Here is a 27,680-nt window from a genome sequence, read left to right on the forward strand (position 1 = left end):
TTAAAAAAAAAAAAAATGGTGCTTGATAAGGGAAGGCAGACTCTTCCTAGGACCGACAAGTTATGGCCGCTGAATGCCTGTGTGGGAAGAGATGGACTTCTGCATCTTCCACTGGCGGCTGACAACGGGCATGCAGGAGGACAGCGCCCAGCACAAGCCTGGCACACAGTAGGCGCTCAGTGGATACCTGTCGAACTGAATGATGAGAGCAATGGCCCCCAACCCAGAGAGCTGAAAGCCATCACCCAATGACCGCCCCTTCCTTCCGGTCTACAAGAGCTCTCATGGCTGGGCCAGCCACCACTCTGCTTTGGCTGAGTGTGGCAGCACAGGTGGGGAGGAGAGATGGGGTAAAAGGCAGATGTCAGCAATACTAAGGGCTTCCTCATGGGAGGGCATGAGGCTCCACTCATTGTCTTGTGACTTCCATCCCTGCTGAATGGGGCTGCAAGGCCAAGGCTCCTTAGGGGAGAGGTCCTTACCTCTGATACAGTTAGAGCAATAACCACTTTTTAAATGTAAAATAAAAAGACAAATGAAAAGGCACATCCTTGTCTTCTGGTAAATGCCCAAATGTTGCCCTCTTTTTCTGGCAGTTGGCAGCAAGTCAGGATGTGTGGAGGAGGAAGTCAGTTCTCTCTCTCCATTTTGGCCTGCAGCTTCTCAGGGACATGCCTGCCAGCCAAGCTGGAGTTGGAAGGGAAATCTTGAACAGATGGGGGTGCACGTGTGGGAGGAGAAAATAGCTGCTCCATCATCCTGTTCCTGAGGCCCCCAGATCAAGCTTGGGCTGCCTCACCACAGAGGTATGCAGGCTGGTGCTCAGTTTTTCAAACAAAGGGTTTTCCCCTCTGGATGGGCTGGGTGCTTTCCCTGGTCAAAGGAATGCAGTTCTGTTTCTCCACGGGGTCAGGAGGGAAGTGAAGAGGAACTGCAAGAGCCGCTTGCTGCAGCTCAGTGTTCGCAGCATGCTGTGCTGGGCTGTTAAAGGAACATCGTTATGATCCCAACAGCAGGCTGAAAGGTAGAGTAACGGTGCCAGTGGGCAAACCAGTAAATAGGGCACCTCAAACATTTCTGTCCAGAACCAGCAAGAGCTTGGAGAGAAAAGTTCAGGTGAGCAGGGCTTAGGGTAGGCTGTTCTGGAAGGTTCTGTGAGCAGAGGGAAAGCGGGTCTTAGAGGCTGGGTGGGAACGTGAGAAATCAATTAGCACACAGAACTCTAATAAGCCCGACCTCAGAATCAGGTATAGACAGCTGTCAGTGGGGTCCAGGGAGCACTGCTGATGGGCGAGTCCTGTCTTCAACTTACCTGTGCCTCCAGGACATCAGCTGGTGGCAGGAGGGGGGTGTGAGGGGAGGGGAGTGAACAACATTCCTGCTTAGCTAAACTCCGTTTCCTTTAATTACCTCCCTAACCCCCAAGTTCTACAATAATTGAGCTTTTCCTGAATCAGCTACCATGGCACAGTAGAACCCTACAGCTTGGGATGTGGTCCTTTCTTCACCACTCACTTAGGTCTGCAGATTCCTCACAGCTTGGGAAGGGCCCAGGCAAGTTCTTTGAGACTAAGAGACCTGACTTGACCACAGCGGGCCTGTGGAAGGAATGCTGGACTGAGAGGCAGAAGACCCTGCCTTGTAATCATGTAGCAGCTCAGGACAATTACTTCTCTGAGGGGGGACCTTGGTTTCCTATTTCAAAAACAAAGGAATGAGAACAGAGGATTGCCAGACCCCAGCACCACCTAGAGTGGGAGCCAAGGGGAAGAAGCCAAGAGGGAAAGCCCAGGGTCTGAGGAGAGGAAGGACTGGTGAGTGTTTCTGAGGGGCAGGAGTCCTTTTCTCTTTCTAATCTTGTCCCCTCAACCCCTAGCTTTTTAGTATGGGCCCCCTCTAGAATCCAGTTTTAAGATCTCTAATTCAACCCTTTACAGAAATATGTAACAACTCCCTACTCCAGTCATGTGATGTTTCAGACTTCTACTTTATTTCTCACCCTCTTTAAACCCATTTGACTGTTTTGGGATTTCGCTTTTAAGAAGTAGCCTCCAAGAACAAATTGCTTCTATAAATGGGACACCCCCCCCAATCCAGCCCCACCAAGCTCCGTAAGTATAATATTCCCAAACCCTCAAATGTCACTTGAAGCTAAGTTGAAGATCTTTGTATACAAATAGTTCCTTAATGATACATTTCAGGACTATCACATGGACTCTTTAAAGGTTGTCCAAAGGATTACATTCCACTCCCTTCTCAGTGGGTGCCGGGGAGGGTCAGATTTTCTGTCTATGGCATGTTCCAGTTGTCCTAAGGGGAGAACAGGTGGGGAGGACTGACAAGGCAGGAGCTTGTTCACTAAAGAATTCCACCACTGACCAGCTGATACTTCCTGTGACAAGTGGAAATTTTTTTCCTGACAGGTGCTCTGGCATACAAAGCAAGCATACCCTAGAATCAGCTTAGGAATAATTGTTTTCTCTTGAAAAGCAGGACAAGAAGAAGAAAAGCAGGAAACTCTGCTTTCTAGTTGGGTTTTTTCTTCCTGTAAAAGCTCAAAACAGGCTGGTTAGGGAATGAACCCATTTCTTTTAGAGAAGATCCATTTCTCCTCCTCCTCACTTTTTCATGACCTAAAAACAAGCTGAGGGTAAGGGACATCACCATTTCAGAGAATACGGCCTGGTCTCTGAAACCTTTGATGTCTACAATAACACACTGCTGAAAAGGAAATAAGCAGTTACTGGAGAAAAGATCACCTATACCTGACAGGAACAAAATGGATATGTATAGGTCAAGAGTACCTCAGATTCAGACAAGAGTATCAAATAGCTGGGTAATTAGCAAGTTTATATTGAACCTTTTGCCTGGATTGTAGAATATATACTAGACAAAACTTCTAGAACAGCAGGACAGACAGCCTGTCTCAATGTGTTGCTACTTATTTTTCTCAGCACGAGCTGAGATTTTAGAAGCATTGGCTAATACAGGTGACAGGCTATTCTTGCATTCCCTTTTATCCTTGCTCCTGGGGGTAAGTCTAAGAAGCTTGGTTCACAAAAGGGATCTAAGGAACGCTGTGTCTCCCACATCTACCCACACTTATCCAAACTTCACCCCAGGTTCTAGGAGCACTCAATCTCTGAGAAGTTGGGTTAAGAACAACCCCTCAATCTTGTACTGTCATTTCTGGTTTCTCACATCCCTTTGAAAGGGAGAATGCCCCAGGATAGCTCGGCTTCTTCCTTAATCAATGCTAGCTCCGGAGAGGCAGAGACAGCGGGGTCAACCACACAGCCATGGGAAGGAATGCAAGGCAATACCTGTCTGATCGGGCTGAGCCATCTTCCCCCTCTGCAAAAACAGCAGCACAGAGATATTTCAGGCTCTCCCTACGTCAGGCTCCTGACATGCACTATATGTAGCTGCAAATCCCAATCAATTTCAACATTTCTGAACTGCTGGAACGCCTTTCTCAACACTGTAATTTACCCTCAAAAGAACAGGGAGCATTCACCCTCGCCTCCCTAGTACCACATTCTACTAGCTGCCACCCCCTCCCATACCCCTCTAACCTACCTACGCAAAGGAGGAAGGAGCTCTCCTTCAAACCCGCAACAGACGGCCACAGCACATATGCCACTGACAAGAACTTTTATTTCTTTTTAATGACATTAAACACAACTGCTACAAGGGAAAAAACATGATAAAGAGGAGGCACCAAACTACAGTTTCATAATCGATCCTGACAACAACTCCAGTAAATCAGGGCCTGCATTAGATGTGAAAGTACAGGTTATTTCAGGCTCTTTACTTACAAGTAAACTATGTAAACAGCACATTTTTACTCTGCTTTGTCAAGACCCCTGTGGTGAGAATGTCATCATGGGTGAAGAAAGCTAGGTAGGCAGTTAAATGCACATAATGCTTACTCAAATAAAATAAGGCAATAATTCCACACGAAGTATTAGACTTAGGGGTCAACACCAAATATGAGATATGCAGCTTTAAAAACAGATTAAAACTCCAGATTCTACCCGCTACCATCTTTAAGGCAAACATGCCTGATAATGAGTTTTCTTCTTTGGCTTTGTTTCTTCTTCTTAAAGAATACCATGTTAACCGCTAGAGAACAGTTCTCTCCTCCCCTCGTCCAACAGATTTAATTAAGCTGCTAAAGCTTTGGAAAAACAGACTTACTTGAGTAAAGAGGAAATGTGATTGTCACATTTTCTAGTTAACCCGTCACTCATTTGATTTGGCAAAGGTGATGCTCCCATTACACATTCAGACTTAAACCCTCCTGTACCAGGAAGGTGGAAGATGAGTCTTAGATTTTTGCCTAAGCAAAATGCTGTCCCTTCACTCCTTGGGTTATTGTGGGGAACTACACATTTGCAATGCTAGTTATTCCAGCTACAATTAATTTTAACCATGCTATGGTTCCCAAGGTGGATGTTTGCTTGTCTCCATCGAGCTAATTTAGAGAAACCTGGAGAAGTGATTGACGTAGTAAATGCCAATTATGCCAACTGAAACAACAGATTTTGACTCTTGCCTTTGAACAGAACTTCTTTGCATTTTGGTCCCAGAATCTGTACCAAATGTCCATGAAAAAGAGACTCCTTGACTGGATAAAAACAGTAAACACTTAGGGATAGTTATCTAAGTTTACTGATGGCTTGAATGACCAAGCGTTTCCCAAGTCAGTTTCTAACCCAGGGTAGATGTTGAAGATGGGTTACTCACATACAAAGATAGGGCTGATGAAACAACAAAACCAGACAGAGGCAGCTAGCCCGGTATCACGGGCTGCGCTACAGCAACTACATACGACCTTCACAGAGAGTGAACAATAGCACGGATGCCGGGACTGCAAATCTCCCAAAAGATGTCTAGCACTATCTGTAAAGAGAGTAAAAACTCCTAAGACATCCATTAAGATGGCTGAAAAAAGTCTGTCAACTTGAGTTAAAACACCAAACCTTAAGATCAGGTAATGCTTTTCCGCACAGGCTTAATCACAACCATATTAGACCCACTTGAGCAGGTCTGTGAAACTACACCATAGGTTTGACCAAATGAGGAGACAGTAACATCTGGTCTAAAGGCACCTCTTGTTAACTAGCAAGGGAGACAAAAGAGTGCCTCTCCCAAGTCTCTCCCCACGGACGGAGGCTCACTGACTAACACAGCAACTCCCACTTGAAGTGGGGTTCAGCAGGTGAAACTGAAGACCAACCAACACCTCAACAGCACTGGCTTTCTGGCCCGTCCCCTACAGTCAAGACTCTGGGTGGGCAACTCTTCAGTAAGGACAGCAGGGAGGCTCTTCTTAGAGGCATATACATGTCTAACAAGATACGAGACTATGCTGGTAGAACCCGAAGGAGCACAGTGGTCACTGGGGCAAAACAAGGAAAATCCTTGAGGAAAGGCAGAGAAGACAATCACAAGACCAGTCACAAGACCACAAATCAACAAGGGTTAGTCAGTAGTCTCCTGTCAGAGTTCACATGTCTAAGATTTGTAAACACTACTGTGCAAAATCAATTTAATGAAGAATGAAAAAAAGCCAAAAAAATAAAGGCAGCTAGTTGGTACAAAAAGGAGACAATTTACACCTTTAATTTGTCCTTTCAACAGGATTTTTGTCCTGCTCCATCCTACTGCAAAGGTTCTAGATTACCAACTTTAAAATACTGACAGGTAAATTCAGAGATTCAAATAAAAAAATAAGAGGGGCTGTTAAAAGTGACTCGTGTCCGTCTTTAAGTCATCAGCAATAATTAGCACTGGCTTGCAGCCTGCTCAAGAACCTCTTCCTTACAGGAGATTTTGGGCACCAGAAGCAGACTTGACTTCTGCACGGAGGTGGGTGTTTTGCTTGAGCCGGGGGGTTTTGGCTTAATGTTGGCTTTCAGGAGGTGGCCACCTCCAATTTAAATAAAAAAATAAAAACTGTATCAACTTAACACTGCTTAAACACATACATACACACATACAAACAAACAGGAAGGACCTTATACAAAAAAATTCAAGTCAGCAATGGGCATTTCCAAAAGGTAACAAGTTTAAATAAAAATCTTGTGAAAAATAAAATTCAAAATCTACAAAGCACAAAACAGCACAAGAAGATGACATGCTGCTCTGGACAGGACCCTGGATAGGGACCTTCACTGCTGATGGGATGAGACAAATGGACTGGCCCGGAAATCTGAAAGACGCTGGAACCGGTGGTGGCTTCGCATGTTCCTGTCAACCCACTGAGTCAGACTGCATCTTTGCAGAGGTTTCTGTCGTTTCCGGGCATAGTTTCTATAAGGAGAAAGGGAAAATAAAAACAGGAAAAGATGAGGGTTTCAGCTGGAATGGCTATTTGTATACACAAAAGGCCAAGACAACTATTTTAAAAATATCATTACTTTTGGAAAACGGATATTTTATATTTCGAGTCTCACAATTTTGGAAATTTCATACTATTTTATTTATACAAAATTCATAACATTATAAGTGCTATTTCCTTCCAACTTCCAAAGCCACCTAATTCCCATACAGGTATTATGGTGATATGTGCCATTTACACAAATGTTCTAAGAAACCTAGGGACAGGCCTTGCCTGTATAATGTATACTAACATTTAAGTAGGAAAAAAATATTTTCTTCCTCTAGAAACATTTAGAGCAGGATCTATATTTCATTGCTTGCATCAGACCTGTACCTCCAATAGGACCTCATTGTCTGACACTGCTCAAGGTTGCTCAGGACACAGCAGTTAAAATTAGAATAAAATTCCCAGAGAAGGTAAATCATCATGTGAGTATCACACTGCAAGTTCAGAAACTGAACAATTAATAGCACAGGCTCAAAGTAAAGTTTCTTGAGAGTCTCCTTTAGCCATATGCTGGGCTTGGGGTTCTTTTTTGTTGTTGTTTTTTAAAGATTGGCACCTGGGCTAACATCTGTTGCCAATCTTCTTTTTTTGTGTTTTTTTCTTCTTCTCCCCAATAAACAATTTAAACGTCCACCCTAGTGGAATTATTATTTTATTTAGTTATTTTTTTGAGGAAGATTAGCCCTGAGCTAACACCTGCTGCCAATCCTCCTCTTTTTGCTGAGGAAGGCTGGCCCTGAGCTAACATCTGTGCCCATCTTCCTCTACTTTATATGTGGGATGCCTGCCACAGCATGGCCTTCTGCATGGTGCCATGACCGCGCCCGGGATCCAAACCGGTGAACCCCGGGCCTCCAAAGTGGAATGTGCACACTTAACCACTGCGCCACCGGGCCGGCTGGGCTTGGGTTCTGAACAGGACCCTCTGAGATAATCTGATCCCATTCTCAGCTCAAGTTGCTCCTAATAACCACCTGGGAAGCTTTTTAAAGATACAGATTCTTGGCGCCCCCATCTCCCTCCCAGACTCAGAATCCCTGGAGTCAAGGCCTGGACATCTGTATTTTTAGACCTCTCCACAGGTGATTATGAGTAGCAGCCAGGGTTGAAAATAATTATAACAGTACCTGACATTTAGCTAGCCCTATATGCAAATACTTGCTGAATTATTTAAACACCTCATCTCATTTAATGCTAACGACAATCCTACCAGAAAAAGACTCTCCTTAACTCCTTGTACAGGTAAAGAAACTGAGCCTCAGGTTAGGTAACTTGCCCAAGGTCATACAGTGGAGTAAGTAGAAGAGCCCGGATTTGAATTCACATCTGACTCCAGAATTTAACTAATAACTGTTATACTATACTGCCTTTCTGAACTACTGTCATTTTGGCAACTATAGAGGAAACACTAAGTGTAAAGGCCCTGGAGGTGGGAGTATGTCTGACATATTTGAAAAATAGCTAGGAAGCCAGTGTGACTACAGCAGAGTGAGCAAGGCAAAGAGTAGTAGGAGAAGAGGTCAGTGAGCTAAGTAAGCCTAGGCCAAAGCATATAGGCCCCTGTAGGGGATGGTGAAGATGGGAAGATGTGAAATGGGAAGCCACTGGAAAATTCTGGGCAAAGAAGAGAATCCAACTTATGCTTGAAAAGAATCTCTTTGGCTCCTGAGTTGAGAATGGCAGACAGGCAAGGGCAAAAGCAGTGAGACCATTTAGGAGACTTGCAATAATCTAGGTGAAAATGATGAGAAATGGTCAGGTTTTGGATATATTTTGTATGTAGAGCTCAGAGGATTTGCTAATGGACTGAATATGGGGCAAGAGAGAAAAGAGTCAAAGATGACTCCAAGGTTTCTGAATAACTGGATCAAAGTAACAATAAATCTATAAAATCACACTGTATCAAGAATCCAGAAAATTTCAGAACTAGAAAGGCCCTTTGACATCAATTAGTCCACCATCTTAATTTTACTGACGTGAGGAGCAGAGAAGTGAAATGACTTGATCAAAATCATATAGTTAGTTAAAAATTGCAAAGCTAGTATTAGAACTTAGGTTTCCTGAATTTCAGTCCAGTTCTTATTCCATTAGACTGTATTAATTCTTTTTCTACCTCTGGAACTAAACAACAATTACAACCCCCACCTTCCCACCACATTCCTCCTACAGCCAAATTCTACCCTTTTCTTCCTTCTTTTAATTACCCACTTACCGCATGGTGAGGTCTGAAGGATGCTGCCAGTTTTGGTTCTGCATATGAACTTGATCCACCAAGGCATACAGCTCCCCCAACGCACCTGTGATACAGAGGGATCAGAGATCAGAAAGCAGCTCAGTGAACTGCCATTTCAGCCTAGGTCAAAGCATGTGCTTTCAGGGAAAGAGAAAACAGGCACTGGTCGTAATACTATCTAATTTTTGATTATCACAAGCAGTCAGCACAAAAACTACCAGCTAGAGAGGGGAGCTTGCTCGTGGATGATGTGGATGATGATGATGATGATGATGATGATGATGATGAAGCAATAATGATAGCCACTATTCATTCATTCAACATTTATTAGTTCCAACAATGTGTGAGGAACTTTACTTGTCCCAGAATATGGCAGTAGATAAGACACTGTACCTCAATGAAGTTTATAAAGGAGACAAGCGGTTCCCAAACTTGTGACAAGTGCAGTTGACAAGAGGAATACAGGCTGCTATGTGAGCACAGAGACTGGGGAGCAGGGGTTAGACAAAGCCCCCTCCAGGGGAAGCAGACCATAAGCAGGGATGTATAGAAGTTAGTGAGGTAAAGAGGGGGGGAAGGTGGGGGTTTCCAAGAGAAATAGCTAATACAAAGGCCCAGAGATACAAGACGGCGAAATACATTCAAGAAACAAGAGAAGCTGAGACTAGAAGGTGGACAGGGGCTTTTTTTTTCTAAACAAGAAAAATTGCTGGAGGCAATTTCTCAAACATTTGAGAGCCTGGCAAGGTACAAGGTACTTTACACATATCTTACTTAATTCTAAAAAAATCTTATATGGAGATAGATGTTATTAACATCATTTTAAAGATGGGAAACCGTGGCTTAGGGAGGTGAACCTGCCTTAAATGTTTATTAAACTGGACTCAAAACTAGTTCCTGTTTGACTCCATGCTTTTGCCATTATTCAATAATACTAATTTTCTTTTTTTTGAGGAAGATTAGCCCTGAGCTAACATCTGCCGCCCCAATCCTCCTCTTTTTGCTGAGGAAGACTGGCCCTGAGCTAACATCTGTGCCCATCTTCCTCTACTTTATATGTGGGATGCCTGCCACAGCATGGCTTGCCAAGCGGTGGCATGTCCGCACCCAGGATCCAAACCGATGAACCCTGGGCCACCGAGAAGCGGAACATGTGCACTTAACCGCTGCACCACCAGGCTGGCCCCATCAATAATACTAATTTTGCACTCAAGGGCTAAGACTTAGGCTGAAGCTCACAAAAGCAGAAATCATGGTTAGAGAGAATAGACCAGTGGCTCTCAAATTTTAACAGGCATCATAATCAGCTGGAGGTGGTATAAAAGAGATTGCTGGGCCCCAATTCCCGAGTTTCTGATTCTGTAGGTGTGGAAAGGGACCTGAGAATCTGCATTTCTAACAAAGGCCCAAGTGATGCTGATGCTGCAGGTCTGGGAACCATATTTTGAGAACCACTGCCCTAGACAGTGGGGACCTTTCTTTCAGCTAGTTTACATACTTCTCATTACCTTATCCACTGTCTACTATGCTCTCGAGAACCAAAAACAATCTAACTAGGCTACAGACCATCTTTTCAAGTTCTGATAAAAGATATTTACTTAACTTTTAGGACCAATTTAATTTATTTGAAGCCTCAAGAAACCAAGCTTTGTAGAGTAAGTACATCCTTTGGAGTTAGGCAGACTTGAGTTAAAATTCCAATCCAGCCCCTAACTAGCTCTGTGACCCTGGGCATATCATTTTACTTCTAGCCCCACTTTACTCATCTATGGAATGTGGATAATAATCATATTTAGCTTGAAGTTGAGTATTAGGAATACAGTACGTAAAAGACCTAGCATATTGCCTGGCACACAGTATGCATAAGTGGTAGCTATTGTTATTATGGTGTTACTGCCTCAGGCTTATGCAAAGACTCTTCAAATACTGTGACAATCAATCACTTATTTGTAAGGAAAAATGCTTAATAAATGGATCAGTCTACATATAAACTATGACATGTTTTATAGCACTGAGCAGAAAAATTTTCTCTCTAACCATGAGAAAATACTTTTCAGGAAAAATCTATAGATTGATTTTATTAAAAGGTTCAGTGCAGTTAAAAAAGCACAATCGGGTAAAAAAGACAAGTGACAAAATGAAAAATATATCTGAAACATATTTGGCAAAAAAAAGTCCTTATTCTACAAAGGTAAGTCTTCTCATAAAACAAACAAAAAAGGTCAAGGATATGAACAGGTGATTCACAAAAGTAATATAAGTGATCAGTAAACATACTGAAAAGATGTTCAATCTCATTAATATGGGAATAAAACATATTAATCTCACTTCTTGAGAAGGAAATATAAATCAGAAATGAATTTCCCCTTTAAGAAGGGAAGTAGCTTTCATCAGAAAATCCCTTGCCTGCTGGATTTATGAAGCTAAAATCAAGGTCTTAATTCAAATTGCCTTTTCTATACCCTACTTTCACATCACTAGCACCCCACTCACTCCAGCCCCCGCAAAAGGACGTTTCAGTGGGAGGAAAAAATCAGCTTTGTCAGAATTTCAAGATACATTTTTCCTGCTAAAGCATCACCAAAGGAGGACTGGCAAGATACGGAAATTCTGGTGTCCAATCTCGAAATGAAACAAGATTATCTGTAGAGCATGTCCTGCAGTTCACTCATCTCTTACCACTTAGATTCTCTAAAATTATGCTGATGATGGAGACTAAGGATATACTATAAACCTCCTACAAAGAAACCTATTCACTTTGAACTAAAAGAAGAAAAAGACTGGTCAATTAGACTCAAGGAGGCTTCAAGTATTCAACTGCTAGGAGTCACAATCTAGGAGCAGCAACTTACTTAAACACCATACATCAGGCACTGTATTATGTACTTTACATACATTAACTCATTTATTCCTTACAACAATCCTAAGAGGTATTTTCCCAATTTTACAGATGAAGAAACTGAGGCACAGAGAAGTAATTTGTCCAAAGTCATACACACAAATTCCAACAGTATAATACCATCATAGGGTTGAGTTTCCTTAAATTTTTTTCTGGGACTAACATTTCATAGTGGGGATTAGAAAGCAACAATCATATTGCAATACATCTATTGTATACCCAGCTGGTACCTAGCACAGCACTGAGTAAATAAGGGCTCAATAATTAGGTCTTAGCTCATGCACCAAGAAATGCTACTTTTCATTAGCACTAAGAACTTACTGATGTACTAGGGTAAGCTTTATTATTAATAAGATTTAATGATCTAGAGATAACAGGAGTTAACACTTATCAAGCATTTATTATGTGCCAGGCACTTTGCTAACTGCTTTGCATGTATCCTAATAACCACACGAGGCAAATACCATAAGCTCCACTTTATTCATGAGTAAACTGAAGCTTAGAAAAGATACTCATCCATCATCTAGTAAGTGAGAAAGCCAGGATTCAAACTCATGTGGGGCTAATAATCCAAAAACCTTATTTCAGCTCGTAGCTTCAATCTCTTCTTCCTCCAAATTTAGAGATGCTACGAGAATGGAAATATCTGAATTTTCTTTTCTCTTCATAGTCTCTAACAGATGGGCTTTCTTGGACCAACAGTCAGTACCATAGGTTTATTTTAAGTTGTGGCTAAAAGGTGGTAGAGGCAGTTCTTTGTTTTGGGGCTAAGAATGAAATTAAGAGGGGAAAAAAATGCAACATTTCAGAAATAAGATCAGCAATTCAACCAAACTCTAATCTATAAATATGTAGATGACTGGTTTTGGGGAAAATTCAGTCTAATAACTGTCCTTTAAGTTAAAAGTGAATCAATTGTTCTAAAGGAGGAGGAATGATGCTGCTGAGTGCTTGCTATACGAATGGCCCTTCTGATAGGTTTTATACGTCACCATACTTTGTACCATATGACCCTACTCAATCAAGTGTAGCACATGACCCAAGAACAGAGACTCTCTCAGCAGGCTAATGACGTACGAGTTCGCCTGGCACCAACAGGTCATTAAGTGAATCAATCAGATACTCTCCTTTGGAATGTGAATGTGAACTCTGGTAATGAGAAGAGCACACAGGCAGGGCTCTAGGAGAAAACAGACACTTGAGATGGCTAAGAGAGAGCAGAAGCAGCACTGGTAACAGAGACAGATAAGATGAGAAGTAACAGAATCACTAAATCAGCAGCAAAACCTCAACAGGAAACAAAGGCACTCGTTTCTGAGGGGGCCTGGCTCTATGGCTAATCCTTTCTACTGTGAGGCCCAGCTATGTTGTTGAGCATCTAATCTTCATCTTTTTCTGTAAATCCTTAAACTCAGTTACTTAAAAGGCAATATAATGTCTCTATCCCATGCAATCAAAAAAATATCTAATACAGGGGAGGGAATGAAGAGGGAAGGAAAGAAACAAATGTGCTACAGGGGTGTAGGCTGCTGCTTTTATAAATAGGTTAATGAAATAGGAATACAAACGAAAAAGAGATTAAGTAGAAAATAAGAATGCAAATGTGTCACCTCTAGGCCAACAAAACTGCGATGATCTAGTACAAATCTTAGCTGATTTTCTTTGCAGACAAGGCAAAAAGCAAAAGAAAGAAAAGGAATTATTATATAACTCATTTCTGAAGTGATGTATTACACAGGGGATATTGAGTGATATGTGAATGTCTTCAACACTGAGGAATGGCAAATGCAGAATCAGAATTTACATAACCACTGCTGCTTATGATCTTCAGTAACAATCAAAGCAGAGACTTCCACTTTCTAGTCATGATGAATGGGCTTAGCTCCCATTGTGAGCAAACTAGAAACTGGGCAAAAATACATGAAACAACTATTTTCACACTGCTTAGAACTGCGATCCCTGGGGGAAGGGAAACAATTGAAGTGAGCCTTGAAACTTCTTACAAGTCTGTAAGTCTAATTTTTCAAAATAAAAAGTTACTGGGGCCAGCCCGGTGGTGCAGCGGTTAAGTTCACACATTCTGCTTCAGCAGCCCAGGGTTCACCAGTTCGGATCCCGGGTGCGGACATGGTACCACTCAGGCGGCCATGCTGTGGCAGGCATCCCACATATAAAGTAGAGGAAGATGGGCACGGATGTTAGCTCAGGCCAGTCTTCCTCAGCAAAAAGAGGAGGAATGGCAGCAGATGTCAGCTCAGGGCTAATCTTCCTCAAAAAAATAACTAAATAAAATAATAATTCCACTAGGGTGGACATTTAAATTGTTTATTGGGGAGAAGAAGGAAAAAACACAAAAAAAGAAGACTGGCAACAGGTGTTAGCCCAGGTGCCAATCTTTAAAAAACAACAACAACAAAAAAGAACCCAAGCCCAGCATATGGGGCTGGCCCCATGGCCAAGCGGCTAAGTTTGCACGCTCCGCTTCAGTGGCTCAGGGTTTCGCTGGTTCAGATCCTAGGCACAGACATGGCTCATCAAGCCATGCTGAGGTGGCATCCCACACAGCACAACGAGAGGCACTCACAACTAGAATATACAACTATGTACTATAGAATATACAACTATGTACTGGAGAAGAAGAAGAAGAAGATCGGCAAGAGATGTTAGCTCAGGTGCCAATCTTTAAAAAATAAAATAATATAAAATAAAATAAAATAAAATAAAATGAAGGCAAAACAAACACTTCGTAAATAAACAAAAGCAGAGAAACTTCATCACCAGCAGACTCTCACCTTATATAAGAAACTAAAAGGGGTTAATCAGGAAAAATGAAAATACCAGATGGAAAGGAATCAAGAGCACTGGAAATGGTAAATATGTGAGTAAATATAAAAGACTATTTTTTTCACTTAAAAAGTGTCCTCAGGGCCAGCCCGGTGGCGCAGCAGTTAAGTTCACACGTTCTGCTTCGGTGGCCAGGGGTTCGCCGGTTTAGATCCTGGGTGCAGACACGGCACTGCTTGGCAAGCCATGCTGTGGTAGACATCCCACATATAATGTAGAGGAAGATAGGCACAGATGTTAGCTCAGGGCCAGTCTTCCTCAGCAAAAAAAGAGGAGGATTGGCAGCAGATGTTAGCTCAGGGCTAATCTTCCTCAAAAAAAAAAAAAAAGCATCCTTAAAAGATAACTATTTGAAGTAAAAATAATGTATTGAAGGGTTTAAAATATATGTATATGTAAAATGTATGAAAATAATAAAAACAGAATGGCGATTTGGAAGTGTATTGTTGTTAGTGCCTTAGATTATACGTTAAGTGGCATATTATTTGAAGGCAGACTGACAAGTTAAAAGATCCATAATGTAACCTATACAGCAACAGTTCTCCAAGTGTGTCCAAGTATCCCTGAGAGTCCTCAACACCCTCTGAGGCTTCGCCAGGTCAAAATTATTTTCATAACAACACTAAGATGTACTTGGCTTTTCTACTTGCATTCTCATAAAGTGTACTGTGAAGTTTTTTCAAGAGGCTGCATGACATGACATGGAATGTAGAACCACATATGAGAATCTAGCACTCTTCTATTAAGCCAGACATTAAAAGAGTTTTGCAAATATGTAAATCAATGCCATTCTTCTCCCATTTTTGGTTTTGTTTTGGAAAATAAATTATTTTTAATAAAAACATTATTTACGTTAACATGCAATGAGTTTATTGTTATTTTAAAATATATTAATAAATATTTTAATGATTTGTCAGTTCTAACTTTTCATATGGTTTGAGTATAGATAGATATAACTCACATAAAACACTTTGGGATCCTCAATTTTTAAGAGTATGAATAATCTGTAAGAATGTAAATACACCCTGAGACCAAAAACTTTGAGAATTACTACCCTAGAACCACCACCAAAAGTAAAACAAGGAGGTGAAGGTAATAGGTCAAGCATGAAGATAAAATGGAATCAGGGGCCGGCCCCGTAGCTGAGTGGTTAGGTTCTCGCGTTCTACTTCGGCAGCACAGGGTTTCGCTGGTTTGAATCCTGGGCGTGGACATGGCACCGCTCGTCAGGCCATGCTGAGGTGGTGTTCCACATGCCACAACTAGAAGGACCTACAACTAAAAATACACAACTATGTACTGGGAGCCTTTGGGAGAAAAAGGAAAAAAATAAAAAACCTTTAAAAAACAAGCAAACAAAAATGAATACTAAAAAATACAAAAAAAAAAAGTCCAGGAAAAGATGAAAGAAGAAAGAAACAAAGAATAGACAGACAAAAAGAAAACAAGTAGCAAGATGGTAGATTTAAATCCAACCATATTGATAATTACATTAAACGTGACTGGATTAACACTGGAATTAAAAGACAGACTGTGAGACTGGGAAAAGAAAAAAGCAAGACCCAACTATGTGCTGTCTTCAAGACATCCACTTTAAATTAAAAAAAAAAAAATTTTTTTTAATTGGTTTTTCTTCCCAAATCCCCCCAGTACATAGTTGTATATTTTAGTTGTGGGTCCTTCTAGTTGTGGCACGTCGGATGCCGCCCCAGCATGGCCGGATGAGCAGTGCCATGTCCCCGCCCAGCATCCAAACTGGCGAAACCCTGGGTCGCCGAAGCAGAGGGCGTGAACTCAACCACTCAGCCACGGAGCTGGCCCCAAGAAATCCACTTTAAATATAAAGATACGGATAGGTTAAAAATAAAAGGATGAAAAAACATATCATGCAAACACTAGTCAAAATAAAGCTGGAATGGCTATAATAATATCCAAGTAGACTCCAAAACAAGGAATATTACTAAGAGTAAAAAGATACAGTTCAAAATGATAAAGGGTCAATTTATCAAGAAGATATAATATTCCTAAATGTGTGTGCATCCAATAGCAGAGTTTCAAAATACATGAGGCAAAAACTGACAGAACTGAAAGGACAAACAGAAAAATCCACAATTAGCGTTGGAGGTATGAACACTCCTCTTTTAGTAAGAAAATCTGTAAGGATATAGAATCGAACACCACCATCAACCAACAAAACCTCACTGAAATTTATAGAACGCTCCACCAACATGAGAATATACAATTTCAAGTGAACATGGAACATTCACCAAGATAGACCATATGCTGGACTATAAAGTAAATCTCAGTATATTTAAAGGGACTGAAATCATACTGAGCATATTCTCTGACTACAACAGAATTAAACTAGAAATTAATAATAGGAAGATAGCTGAAAACTCCCAAATACTTGGAAATTAAGGAACATATTTCTAAATAACCCATAGGTCAAAGAAGAAATCACAAGAGAAAATAGAAATTCCTGTGAATCAAACGAAAATGAAAACATAACATATGAAAATTTGTGGGATACACCTAAGCAGCACTTACAGGGAAACCTGCGGCTTTAAATGCTTACAGAAAATAGAAAGGCCTCAAATCAGTGATCTAAGCTCCATATTAAAAAGCTAGAGAAAAGCAAATTAAACCCAAAGTAAGTGGGAGAAAAGAAATAATAAAGAGTAAAGAGAAAAACAATATAGAAATATGAAACTAAAAACTTACTTTGGGGAAAAAAAATGAATGAAATTGATAAACCTTTAGACCATTCAAGAAAAAAAGACAAATTACCAATATTATAAAGCAGTGAACATTACTATAGATCCTACAGTAATTAAAGGAATCATAAGGGAATATTGGGGCTGGCCCCATGGCAGAGTGGTTAGGCTCGAGCACTCTGCTTCGGTGGCCCAGGGTTTCGCTGGTTTGGATCCTGGGCGTGGACACAGCACTGCTCATCATGCGATGCTGAGGTGCTGTGCCACACAGCAAAGTCCGAAGGACCTACAACTAGAATATACAACTATGTACTAGGGGGCCTTTGGGGAGAAGAAGGAAAAAAAAAAGAAGATTGGCAATAGATGTTAGCTCAAATGCCAATCTTTAAAAAAATAAAAATAAAAAATAAAGGAATATTGTGAATAATTTTATGCCAATAAATTCATCAACTTAGATAAAAGGGAAAAATTCCTTCTAAGATACAAATTACCAAAATGGACTCAAGAAGATAAAGAAATTCTGAAAAGCCCTATATCTATTACATCTGTAGTTAGAAACCTTGCCAAAAAGAAAACTCCAGGCTCAGACGGCTTCACTGGTAAACCATCCAATATTTAAAGGAAGAAATGATACCAATTCTACACAAACCAAGAAAAGAGAGGGGAAAACACTTCCCAACTCATTTTATACAGGCAGCATTACCATGATACTTAAACCAAAGGAGGACAATACAAGAAAAACCAAAGACCAATATTCCTCATGAACAAGACAGAAAAACCCTTAAAAATATTAGCAAATTAAATAAAGGATAACTCATCAAGACCAAGTGAGTTTATCCCATTTGCAAGTTGGCCTAATAGTCAAAAACTCAATAAATGTAATACACCGTATTACAGAATAAAGGATAAACACCATATAACCTTCTAAATAAATGCAGAAAATTCATTTGACAAAATTTACCACTCATTCATGATAAAAATTCTCACCAAACTACGAACAGAAGGGGAACTTTCTCACTTGATAAAAGGGATATGTGATAAACCTACAACTAATATCATGCTTAAAATACTAGAGGTCCTAACCAGTACAGTAAGCTAAGAAAAAGAAATAAAAGGTTTCCAGATTGGAAAGAAAAAAAGAAACTGTCCTTATTTGCAGATAATATTATCATGTTAACAAAGAAAATTCAAAGGGATCAATTAAAAAAGCTAACAAAATAGGAAAATTTAGCATGGTTGTAGGACATAAGATCAACACATAAAAAGCAATTGTAGGGGCCAGTGCTGTGACCAAGTGGTTAAAGTTCCACGTGCTCTGCTTTGGTGACCCGGGTTTGTGGGCTCAGATTCCACATGTGGACCTACTCCACTCATCAGCCATGCTGTGGAGGCATCCCACATATAAAAAGAGAGGACTGGCACAGGTGTTAGCTCAGGGTGAATCTCCCTCACCAAAAAAAAAAATCAGTTGTATATCAGTATGCTAGCAATGACCAGTTGGAAACCGGAAATTTAAGAACTACCATTTACAACACGATAAAAAAGTCTAAGAAACCTATGAATGAATTAAACAAAATATACAAAAAATCTGTACAATAAATACTACAAAACACTGCTGAGAGAAATTAAAGAAGACATAAGCAAATGGAGAAATATATCCTGTTCATGAACTGGAAGGCTCAATATTGTTATGATGTCAGTTCTCCCGAAACTGATCTACAGATTCAACACAATCTCAGTGAAATACCCAACAAGCGTTTTTGAACAAAGTGATAAGCTGAAGATGATTAAAAAAAAAATTTATGGAAATCCAAAAGACCAAAACAATTTCAAGACTTACTGTAAAGTTACAATCAAGACAGTGTAATACTGGCATAAGAATAGAGATATATATCAACGGAACAGAAGCCAGAATCCAGAAATAAACCCATGGGAAAGGACAAACTTTTCAACAAATGGTGTTAGAACAACTGGATATCCATATACAAAAAAAAAAGGAAAACAAAAAGAACCTAAGCCTTTGCCTTACAAAAGCCACAAAAAATAGTATAATCACTTTGGAAAACAGTTTGGCAGTTTCTTTTCAAGTTAAAAAAACACTTACTATATGACTGAGCAATTCCACTCCTAATTATTTACCCCAGAGAAATGAAACCAGACACCCACACAAAAACCCATATTATGAATGTTTATAGATGCTTTATGCATAATAGGCAAAAACTGGGCACACAAATGTCCATGAACATGTGACTAGATTAAACTGTGGTGTATTAATACAAGAAAAATTCAACAGTAAAAGCATAGAATTATTGATACATGCAACAACATGGATGAATATTTTAAAAATCATCACAAGTAAAAGAAGCCAAACACAAAGAAGCACATACTGCATGATTCCATTTATACGAAACTCTAGAAAAGACAAATGTCATCTATAGCGACCAAAAATAAATTAGTGCTTTCACAGGACTGGAGTGCGGGCAGGGACACACTGACTGGGACGGAGTACAAGGGAAATTTTTGGGATGGTGGGAGTGTTCTATCAACCTTGATTGTTGTCATGATTTCACACGTCTATAAACTGTTCAAAACTCACCAAAATGTACACTTAAAATGGGTGCGTTTTATTGCATGTAAAGTATACCTCAATAAAGTTGATTTAAAAGTCAAGGCATACTTCCAGATAAACATAGCAGGTTGACTGCATCAGTTTATCTCCTCTTGCTCCTAACACCCCTCACTAAACTTGAAAAGAAAGGTCACAAATCAATGATCTTAGCCACCGCCAACTAAAGAAACTAGAAAAAGAAGAGCAAATGAAACAAAGTAAGAAAAAAGGAAATAATATCAGAATGGAAATCAATGAAACAAAAAAATAGAGAAAAATCAATGAAACAAAAGCTGTCTTTTTTTTTAAGATTAATAATGTTGATAAACTTTAAGCCAGGCTGATGAGAAGAAAAGAGAGACAACACAAACTACCAATATCAAGAATGGCAAAGATGACAGCACCACAGTTACTATATAAAAGGCTATTAAGGGAATATTCCTAACTTTATGCCAATAAATTTAACAACTTAGATGAAATGAACAAATTCCTTGAAATACTACCAAAGCTCACCCAAGAAGAGATACCAATTCTTCTATACAAACTCTTTCAGAAAACTGAAGAGGCAGGAATACTTCCCAATTCATTCTGAGGCCAGCATTACACCAAGACCAGACAAAGAAATTACAAGAAAAGCAAAGATTAATATCCCTTATGAAGACAGATGCAAAAATTCATACCAACATTTTAGCAAATCAACCCAACACTATTATTACAAAAATACTTTAAGATCAAGTGTGGAATGCAGAAGACCAGGAATGCAAGATTGGTTTAACACTGGAAAATCAAATAATATAATTCTCTAATTATTAGACTTAAAATAACCACTATATGATCATCTCAGTAGATGCAGAGAAAGTATTTAACAAAATCCAATATCCATTTCTAATAAAAACTCTAAAACTATAGATAGGAGGGAACATCCTCAAGTTGATAGAGGGTATTCAAGAGACATCTATAGCTAATAGTTAATGGTGGAAGACTAAATATTCTCCTTCTAAGATCAGCAACAAGTTACTTCTATTACTTGTACTCAACATTGTACTGAAGGTTCTAGCCAGTGCCAAGATGGCAAGAAAAGCAAATAAAAGGCATCCACATTGGAAAGGAACAAGTAAAAAGTCTTTATTTGCTGATGACATGATCGTATATGTAGAAACTGATGGGATCTACAAAAAAGGTACTAAAAAAACTAATAAGTGAATTTAGCAAAGCTGTAGAATATAAACTCAATATACAAGAACCAACTGAATTTCTATATACTAACAATGAACAGTCCCTGGTAAGGATGGAAGCAACTGTAATTCCCACACTGCTGGTAGGAATATAAATTGGCACAACCACTTTGGAAAACAGCTTGGTAGTTTCTCAAAAAGTTAAATATATACCTACCATATGACCCAGTCATTTTACAATCTCACCAACAGTGCACAAGAGTTCTAGTTTCTCTACATCCCTGCCAACACCTGTTATTTTCTGTTTTCTGGTAGTAGCTATCCTAATGGTTGTTAAATCAGTACAGTAGTCTCTCCTTAACCGTGGTTTTGCTTTCTGTGGTTTTAATTACCTGCGGTCAACCTTGGTCTGAAAATATTAAATGGAAAATTCCAGAAATAAACAATTCATAAGTTTTAAATTGTGTGCTGTTCTGAGTAGGGTGATGAAATCTTGTATCGTCCTACTCCCTCCTCTCTCCCATAGTGCAACCACTGTGTGAAACAGTATGGAGGTTCCTCAAAAAATTAAAAGTAGAGGGGCCGGCCTGCTGGTGCAGCGGTTAAGTTCGCACATTCTGCTTCGGCTGCCCAGGGTTCGCCAGGTTCAGATCCCAGGTGCGGACATGGCACCACGTGGCAAGCCATGCTGTGGTAGGCGTCCCACATATAAAGCAGAGGAAGATGTGCATGTATGTTAGCTCAGGGCCAGTCTTCCTCAGAAAAAAAAAAAAAGAGGAGGATTGGCAGATGTTAGCTCAGGGCTAATCTTCCTTGGAAAAAAAAAAAAGAAATACTCCATGGCTTCCCATTACTTGTGAAATAAAGTTCCTATTTAAAAAAAAAAAATTAAAAGTAGAACTACCACGTGACCAGCAATTTCACTTCTGGGTACATAGCCAAAAGAGCTAGAAGCAAAGTCTCAAAGAGATTCTGCATACCCACATTCATAGCAGCACTATTCACAACACCCAAGAGTTGGAAACAACCCAAATGTCCATTGAAAGATGAACAGATAAACAAAATGTGGTATACACATACAATGGAATATTATTCAGCCATAAAAAGAAAGGAAATTCTGATACATGCTACACCATGGATGAACCTTGAGGACATTATGCTAAGTGAAATAAGCCAGTCACAAAAAGACAAGTACTGCATGATTCCACTTATGTGTGGTATCTAAAGTAGTCAAATTCATAGAAACAGCAAGTAGAATGGTGGTTACTAGGGGCTTTAGGAGGGAGGAAAAGGCTAGTTGTTTTTTAACGAGTATAGAGTTTGAGATTTGCAAGATAAAAAAGTTCTAGAGGTCCATTTCACAACAATGTGAATGAACACTACTGAACTGTATAATTAAAAATGGTTAAGACGGTAAACTTTATGTTTTGGTTTTTAACCACAATCAAAAAACAAAAAAGATTAATAGGGTCATGTAAGAAGATACAGGAGCCCACTTGAGGGAGCTCCCATTGGTTAAATTTGGGGTAAACTGAGTATCAAGAAGAATGATGACTGTAATTGATTATAACAACACTGATTTTTTAAAAATCCATGAGGTAATAGTAATACTAAAAAAAATTTAAAATCTTTATAGAATGCTAGCTAATAATTGTAAAAAAAAAAGGTATATTTAGAAAATGAAATTTTCTGTGCAACTCTGTGTAGTAGCTGATTCAAGCAAGGATTGTCAATGAATGCTCAAACCATTAGGTGAACAATTGTTGTGAACAGGATATTCAACAGTACCAAAGCATTATCTTCTGGTGACTTACTAATTACAAAAGGAAAAAGGTACCTTACAATGGAATGATGTGGCAGTTAACAGTTTAACAAAGGGATCAAACTTAGAATCACTTTTAGTGGAACAACCCGTCATTGGGTGGTGGCTCCTAATTTGATACAAGATGAATACACGAAGGTATCTGTGAATTAGTCCAGCCAAAAATGCTTAGTCTGAATCTCATCCCTCCTCTAGACCCAACTTCCAATTTATAGGAAATACAGGAGGTGGAGGAACAAGTTAAATGACACAAGGAAACAATCCAACACAATTTAGAATGTGAGACAATCTACAAAACAAGTGACCTAGATTAAGAGAGACTAAGGAGACAATATCTAAACATGTGAACCCTGATTAACCCTGTTTTAACAATTTACAAGAAGATATTTTTGGGGAAACTGGAATATGAACTAGATATCAGATAAAATTTTAAGAAACTATGATTAAATATAAATTGCCAATAAACATATGAAAAGATGCTCAACCTAATTACTAAAACAAAATATGTTAAAATTTATCTATCAAATTGGTAACAATAAAAATTAATAAATTTGGGAGGGGGCAGAACAATCTGATAACATATAACAAAAGTTTTTTAAATGTTTATATACTTTACCCAGCAATTCCACTTCTAGGCATTTATCCTATAGAAATAAGAGTTGTACAAAAACATTTATTGAGCAGAATGTTCACTGCAGCATTACTAATGTAAATGGACACAACCTAATTATCCAAGATGGAATAACTTATATAATAATCCCTCCAATGACTTGGGGGATGTGGGGAGGAGTCTCTCTAGTTCCACCAGACCTTTAAAATAGTTTAAGCAAAAGGATCTCACAAGCAGAGGGCTGAGCAATCAGTACAAGTAGTATCTGACTGCTTAAAGAAATCTCTGGGTAAAAAATAAAAGGACCTAACTCACTCAACTCAACAACAAACAAACAACCCGATCAAAAAATGGGCAGAGGACATGAACAGACATTTTTCCAAAGAAGATATACAGATGGCCAATAGGCACATGAAAAGATGTTCAACATCACTAATCAGCAGGGAAACGCAAATCAAAACTACATTGAGATATCACCTTACACCCATTATAATGGTATAATCACCAAGACAAAAAATAACAAATGTTGGAGAGGATGCGGAGAAAAGCAACTCTCATTCACTGCTGGTAGGAATGCAAACTGGTGCAGCCACTATGGAAAACACTATGGAGATTTGTCAAAATATTAAAAATAGAAATACCATACAACCCAGCTATCCCTCTACTGGATATTTATCCAAAGAACATGAAATCAACAATTCAAAGAGACTTACGCACCCCTATGTTCATTGCAGCATTGTTCACAATAGCCCAGATATGGAAGCAACCCAAGTGACCACTGACTGATGAATGGATAAAGAAGATGTGGTATACATGTACAATGGAATACTACACAGCCATTAAAAAAGACAACATCATCCCATTTGCAACCACGTGGATGGACCTTGAGGGTATTATGTTAAGCAAAATAAGTCAGACCGAAAAAGACAAACATTGTATGATTTCACTCATTTGTGGAAGATAAACAAACACATGGACAAAGAGAACAGACTAGTGATTACCAGACAGGAAAGGGGATGGGGAGTGGGTATAAGGGGTAAAGGGGCACATATATATGGTGACGGACAAAACAATAACATACAATTGAAATTTCACAATGTTACAAACTACTGTGACCTCAACAAAATTTAAAAAAAGAAAGAAAGAAAGAAAAAAAAGGACCTGGAATAAAAAACTCTTCTGGCTAATGTATCAGAGTTCTAAACCTTTTACTCATAGCCTTATAAAACAAAAACCAAAAAATTACTAAATAATTCAAGATTTGTCAAAGAAAGGGGAGTTTCCTTCAATCTTTAGCCAAAAATTCTCCTAAAACCCTCCCTAGTGATTTATAGTAGATCTTAGTGTAATTGAAATAATTATCTTCTCTGTGGAGCCTACCTAGGGCAGCCTCCCTTCCCCAGCTTCCACTCTCTCCCCAAACACAAATAGAAGGGCTTCCTCCCGGCTCCTACTGCACTTTATACATACAGTCATGCATCACTTAACGATGGGGATACATTCTGAGAAATGCATCATCGTGCGCTCATAGAATGTACTTACACAAACCTAGATGGTAGAGCCCACTACACTCCTAGACTATGTATATGGTACTAATCTTATGGAACCACTGTTATATATATGGTCCATCACTGACCGAACTGTCGTTATGCAGCACACCACTGTAATTCTATTAGAGCACTAATGAATACTGTGGTGTAATTATCTTTTCCTTCTCTGGTCTATCAATTCCCAGAGAGCCAAGACCATACCTTACTCCTCTTTTGTATTTCCAATCTGTAATCTTCAAACCTAGCACCACTGGAAGTAGTTGAGAAAGGTTTGTTGAGTCAATAAAGAAAAGCTAAAGATGACAGAATATGGAGTGATTTTTACGAGAAAGAATTCTTTTATCAGTATCTCTCTAACCTCTGCACCTTCAGTACAGCCCACAAGTTTCCCTTTTGGAGTTTTCCCATTAGCCAACAGTTCAGGATAAATGATAACATGGACTATAGTCTCTTGAGGGCTGGAGAAAGAATCTAGCCATTTTAGTTTGCAATAGTTTTTAATGAAGTAGGGGGAACTCAGCTTGAAGGATCTGGAAGGTAGTCAAAGCCTTTCAAGAGCTTTTATTCAGATGCCAAGATGCAGGATGGTATTTGAAATGTCTGTTTTTTACATTGAAATCTGAAGGCAACAGGGAAAATAAATAATTCCAAATAAAAAACAAATGATTACTAAGCAGTGCCTGGTCATCCACTTCTACTATTTTTCAGAGAAAAAAACCCCAGCAAAAAAGTACAAGTCTGGTTCCAGCCCTCAACCACAGGGGAGGCACTCTTCATACTGGTATGAGTCTCTCTGGACCCCCTTTTTTTTTTTTTTTAAAGATTTTATTTTTTTCCTTTTTCTCCCCAAAGCCCCCCAGTACATAGTTGTATATTCTTTGTTGTGTGTCCTTCTAGTTGTGGCATGTGGGACGCTGCCTCAGCGTGGTTTAATGAGCAGCGCCATGTCCGCACCCAGGACCCGAACCAACGAAACACTGGGCCACCTGCAGCGGAGCGCGCGAACTTAACCACTCGGCCACGGGGCCAGCCCCTCTCTGGACCCCTTTTTAATACTTGTTAGCCAAACCACTTTGAGGATTATCTGGTTAGGAAATCCCTTGAAGTGAAAATCTCTAGGTAAGGAAGTTATCTTTCTCACCAATTTAAGAAAATTCAAAACAATCTACCAGTTTAAACTATATTCCACTGGAAAACAAAAAGTCCCATCACATCTTTTACATAGCATTCTTTGGTTACTGTGTTACCTTGGTTAGAGTCCTCTGGGTCATTTATATGAGCAATGACACTCCTGAGATATTTTTGCTTCTGCTGTTCTAGATCTGATTGTGAAAACGTCGTAACATTAGTCCTTGAACAAAGCAAACCAGAAGGAGGAAAAACAGTTCATTAGAACCATGAGTACAGTGCTTTGTAGGGAAAAGTCATATACTATTGATCAGTTAGAACAACTAACTTTCAGAGGCAAAATACTCTCTCAGATCCAGTGACAGAAGACAGTGTTAGTCACATAGTATGAAGCTGAAATCAAGTATGGAGTTGAGAGAAAAAGGAAGAAAGAGATACAACCTCCTGTTAACAGGGCATGGAAAAGTGAAGACTACCTAGTCCTGAGAGAAACAAAGTAAGTGTTGAGTAATTCAAGGTTAGTCAGGAAATAGCTAAATTCATAGAGCCACAGAAACACTGACATAAATAAAGACCAGAAAGAACCAGCTGGATCTGGCAATTAGACCATTGGTGACCTTGGTAAAAACAATTTCCGGCCCTTGCCCATACTGACTGCACTGTACTGAGTTAACTGTGGATGAGAATATTGAGATAGAAAATTTATTACTGTTCCAAGTAGCCTGACTTTTGAGTTCTTTGGTAAAATTTCCATTGTGAGCAATTCACAAAGTTTCCATCAATTATGAAAACACGACGAAAGAAAAGAACAGGAAACTGAGATTAGGGATGGTGATCAAAGGGGACTTTAGCCTTATTTGTAATATTTAAAATTTTTTAAAGCAGAATAAATATAATATCTATGTAATAAAATTTTTTTAAAATTCTCATTGTAAGAAAGCCAATCTGACTCAACCTAAAAAACAGCTTTGCTAACCGAAAACACGTGTCCATGGAGAGATACTGCCATCTCCTGGCAACAAGAGACTGGATTGAAAAGGTGACCCAAATCTGCAACCTTTGTAAGAATTTTTCCCTAAGGGCAGTTGTATCAAGCTGGGAGAGATGACTAAATGATTCCCCACATAGTTATATTTTAACATTTTTGTTAAAATTATTCTAACCTATCACATCTGTGACCAGTCTTTCACACACAGAAAAACAAATCTTACATTTATACAGTGCTTTCACTAATACGTCTTTTTTACTCTTCAAAATAATCCTGTGAGGCAGCAGAGAAGGCATCACTAGCCTCATTTGATTGACAAAGAAAAGAGGTCAAGAGATTGTCTGACTTGCCCAATAGCTAGGTGGTCCCAGAACTTCAAGTAGGCTTACTGCTGGTGCAGGGTTTTTTTCTCCACACTAAGGGGAAACTGAGGAGAGGAAGAAAGAAATTGAAGAGAAGCAATGGAAACCAGGATACTTCATTATACTGTTACCTTGTTTTGGTTTGCAGAACAGGAATGACTTTGCCCAGTCTTCTCTCAGGGACTTTCAGCTTTCCAGAATCCTTGTCAAGAACATCCTGCTTTTTTTCAGAGAAGGAATGCAGAAGGAAAGATGGTCCTTAGTTATAAGAAAACAACTGAGAACACTATTTATGGAAATATTCTTGAACTAAAGGCTACATAGCCATATCCTCAAACCCTACTGTGTACCAG

At 39.4% G+C, this 27,680-nt stretch overlaps 1 protein-coding gene across 2 annotated transcripts in view; it reads right to left on the minus strand.

Annotated features, from left to right (window-relative positions):
• Positions 1-3,637: 3,637 nt before the first annotated feature.
• Positions 3,638-27,680, minus strand: part of S100PBP (S100P binding protein) — a 31,927-nt gene continuing 7,884 nt past the window's right edge. Inside the window, exons 4-7 of one of the 2 annotated variants that reach the window (XM_046662844.1) lie at positions 27,459-27,544; positions 26,097-26,200; positions 8,607-8,691; positions 3,638-6,318 (exon numbers count right to left, since the gene is read on the minus strand). In XM_046662844.1, coding sequence (XP_046518800.1) covers positions 6,177-6,318; positions 8,607-8,691; positions 26,097-26,200; positions 27,459-27,544 — 417 coding nt within the window. In that variant the 3' untranslated portion in view covers positions 3,638-6,176. Of the gene's footprint in view, positions 6,319-8,606; positions 8,692-26,096; positions 26,201-27,458; positions 27,548-27,680 lie in introns of both variants that reach the window. The other variant, XM_046662843.1, reaches the window with a different exon arrangement.

Source organism: Equus quagga, chromosome 5, assembly GCF_021613505.1.
Source record: "Equus quagga isolate Etosha38 chromosome 5, UCLA_HA_Equagga_1.0, whole genome shotgun sequence".
Lineage (NCBI taxonomy): Eukaryota > Metazoa > Chordata > Mammalia > Perissodactyla > Equidae > Equus > Equus quagga.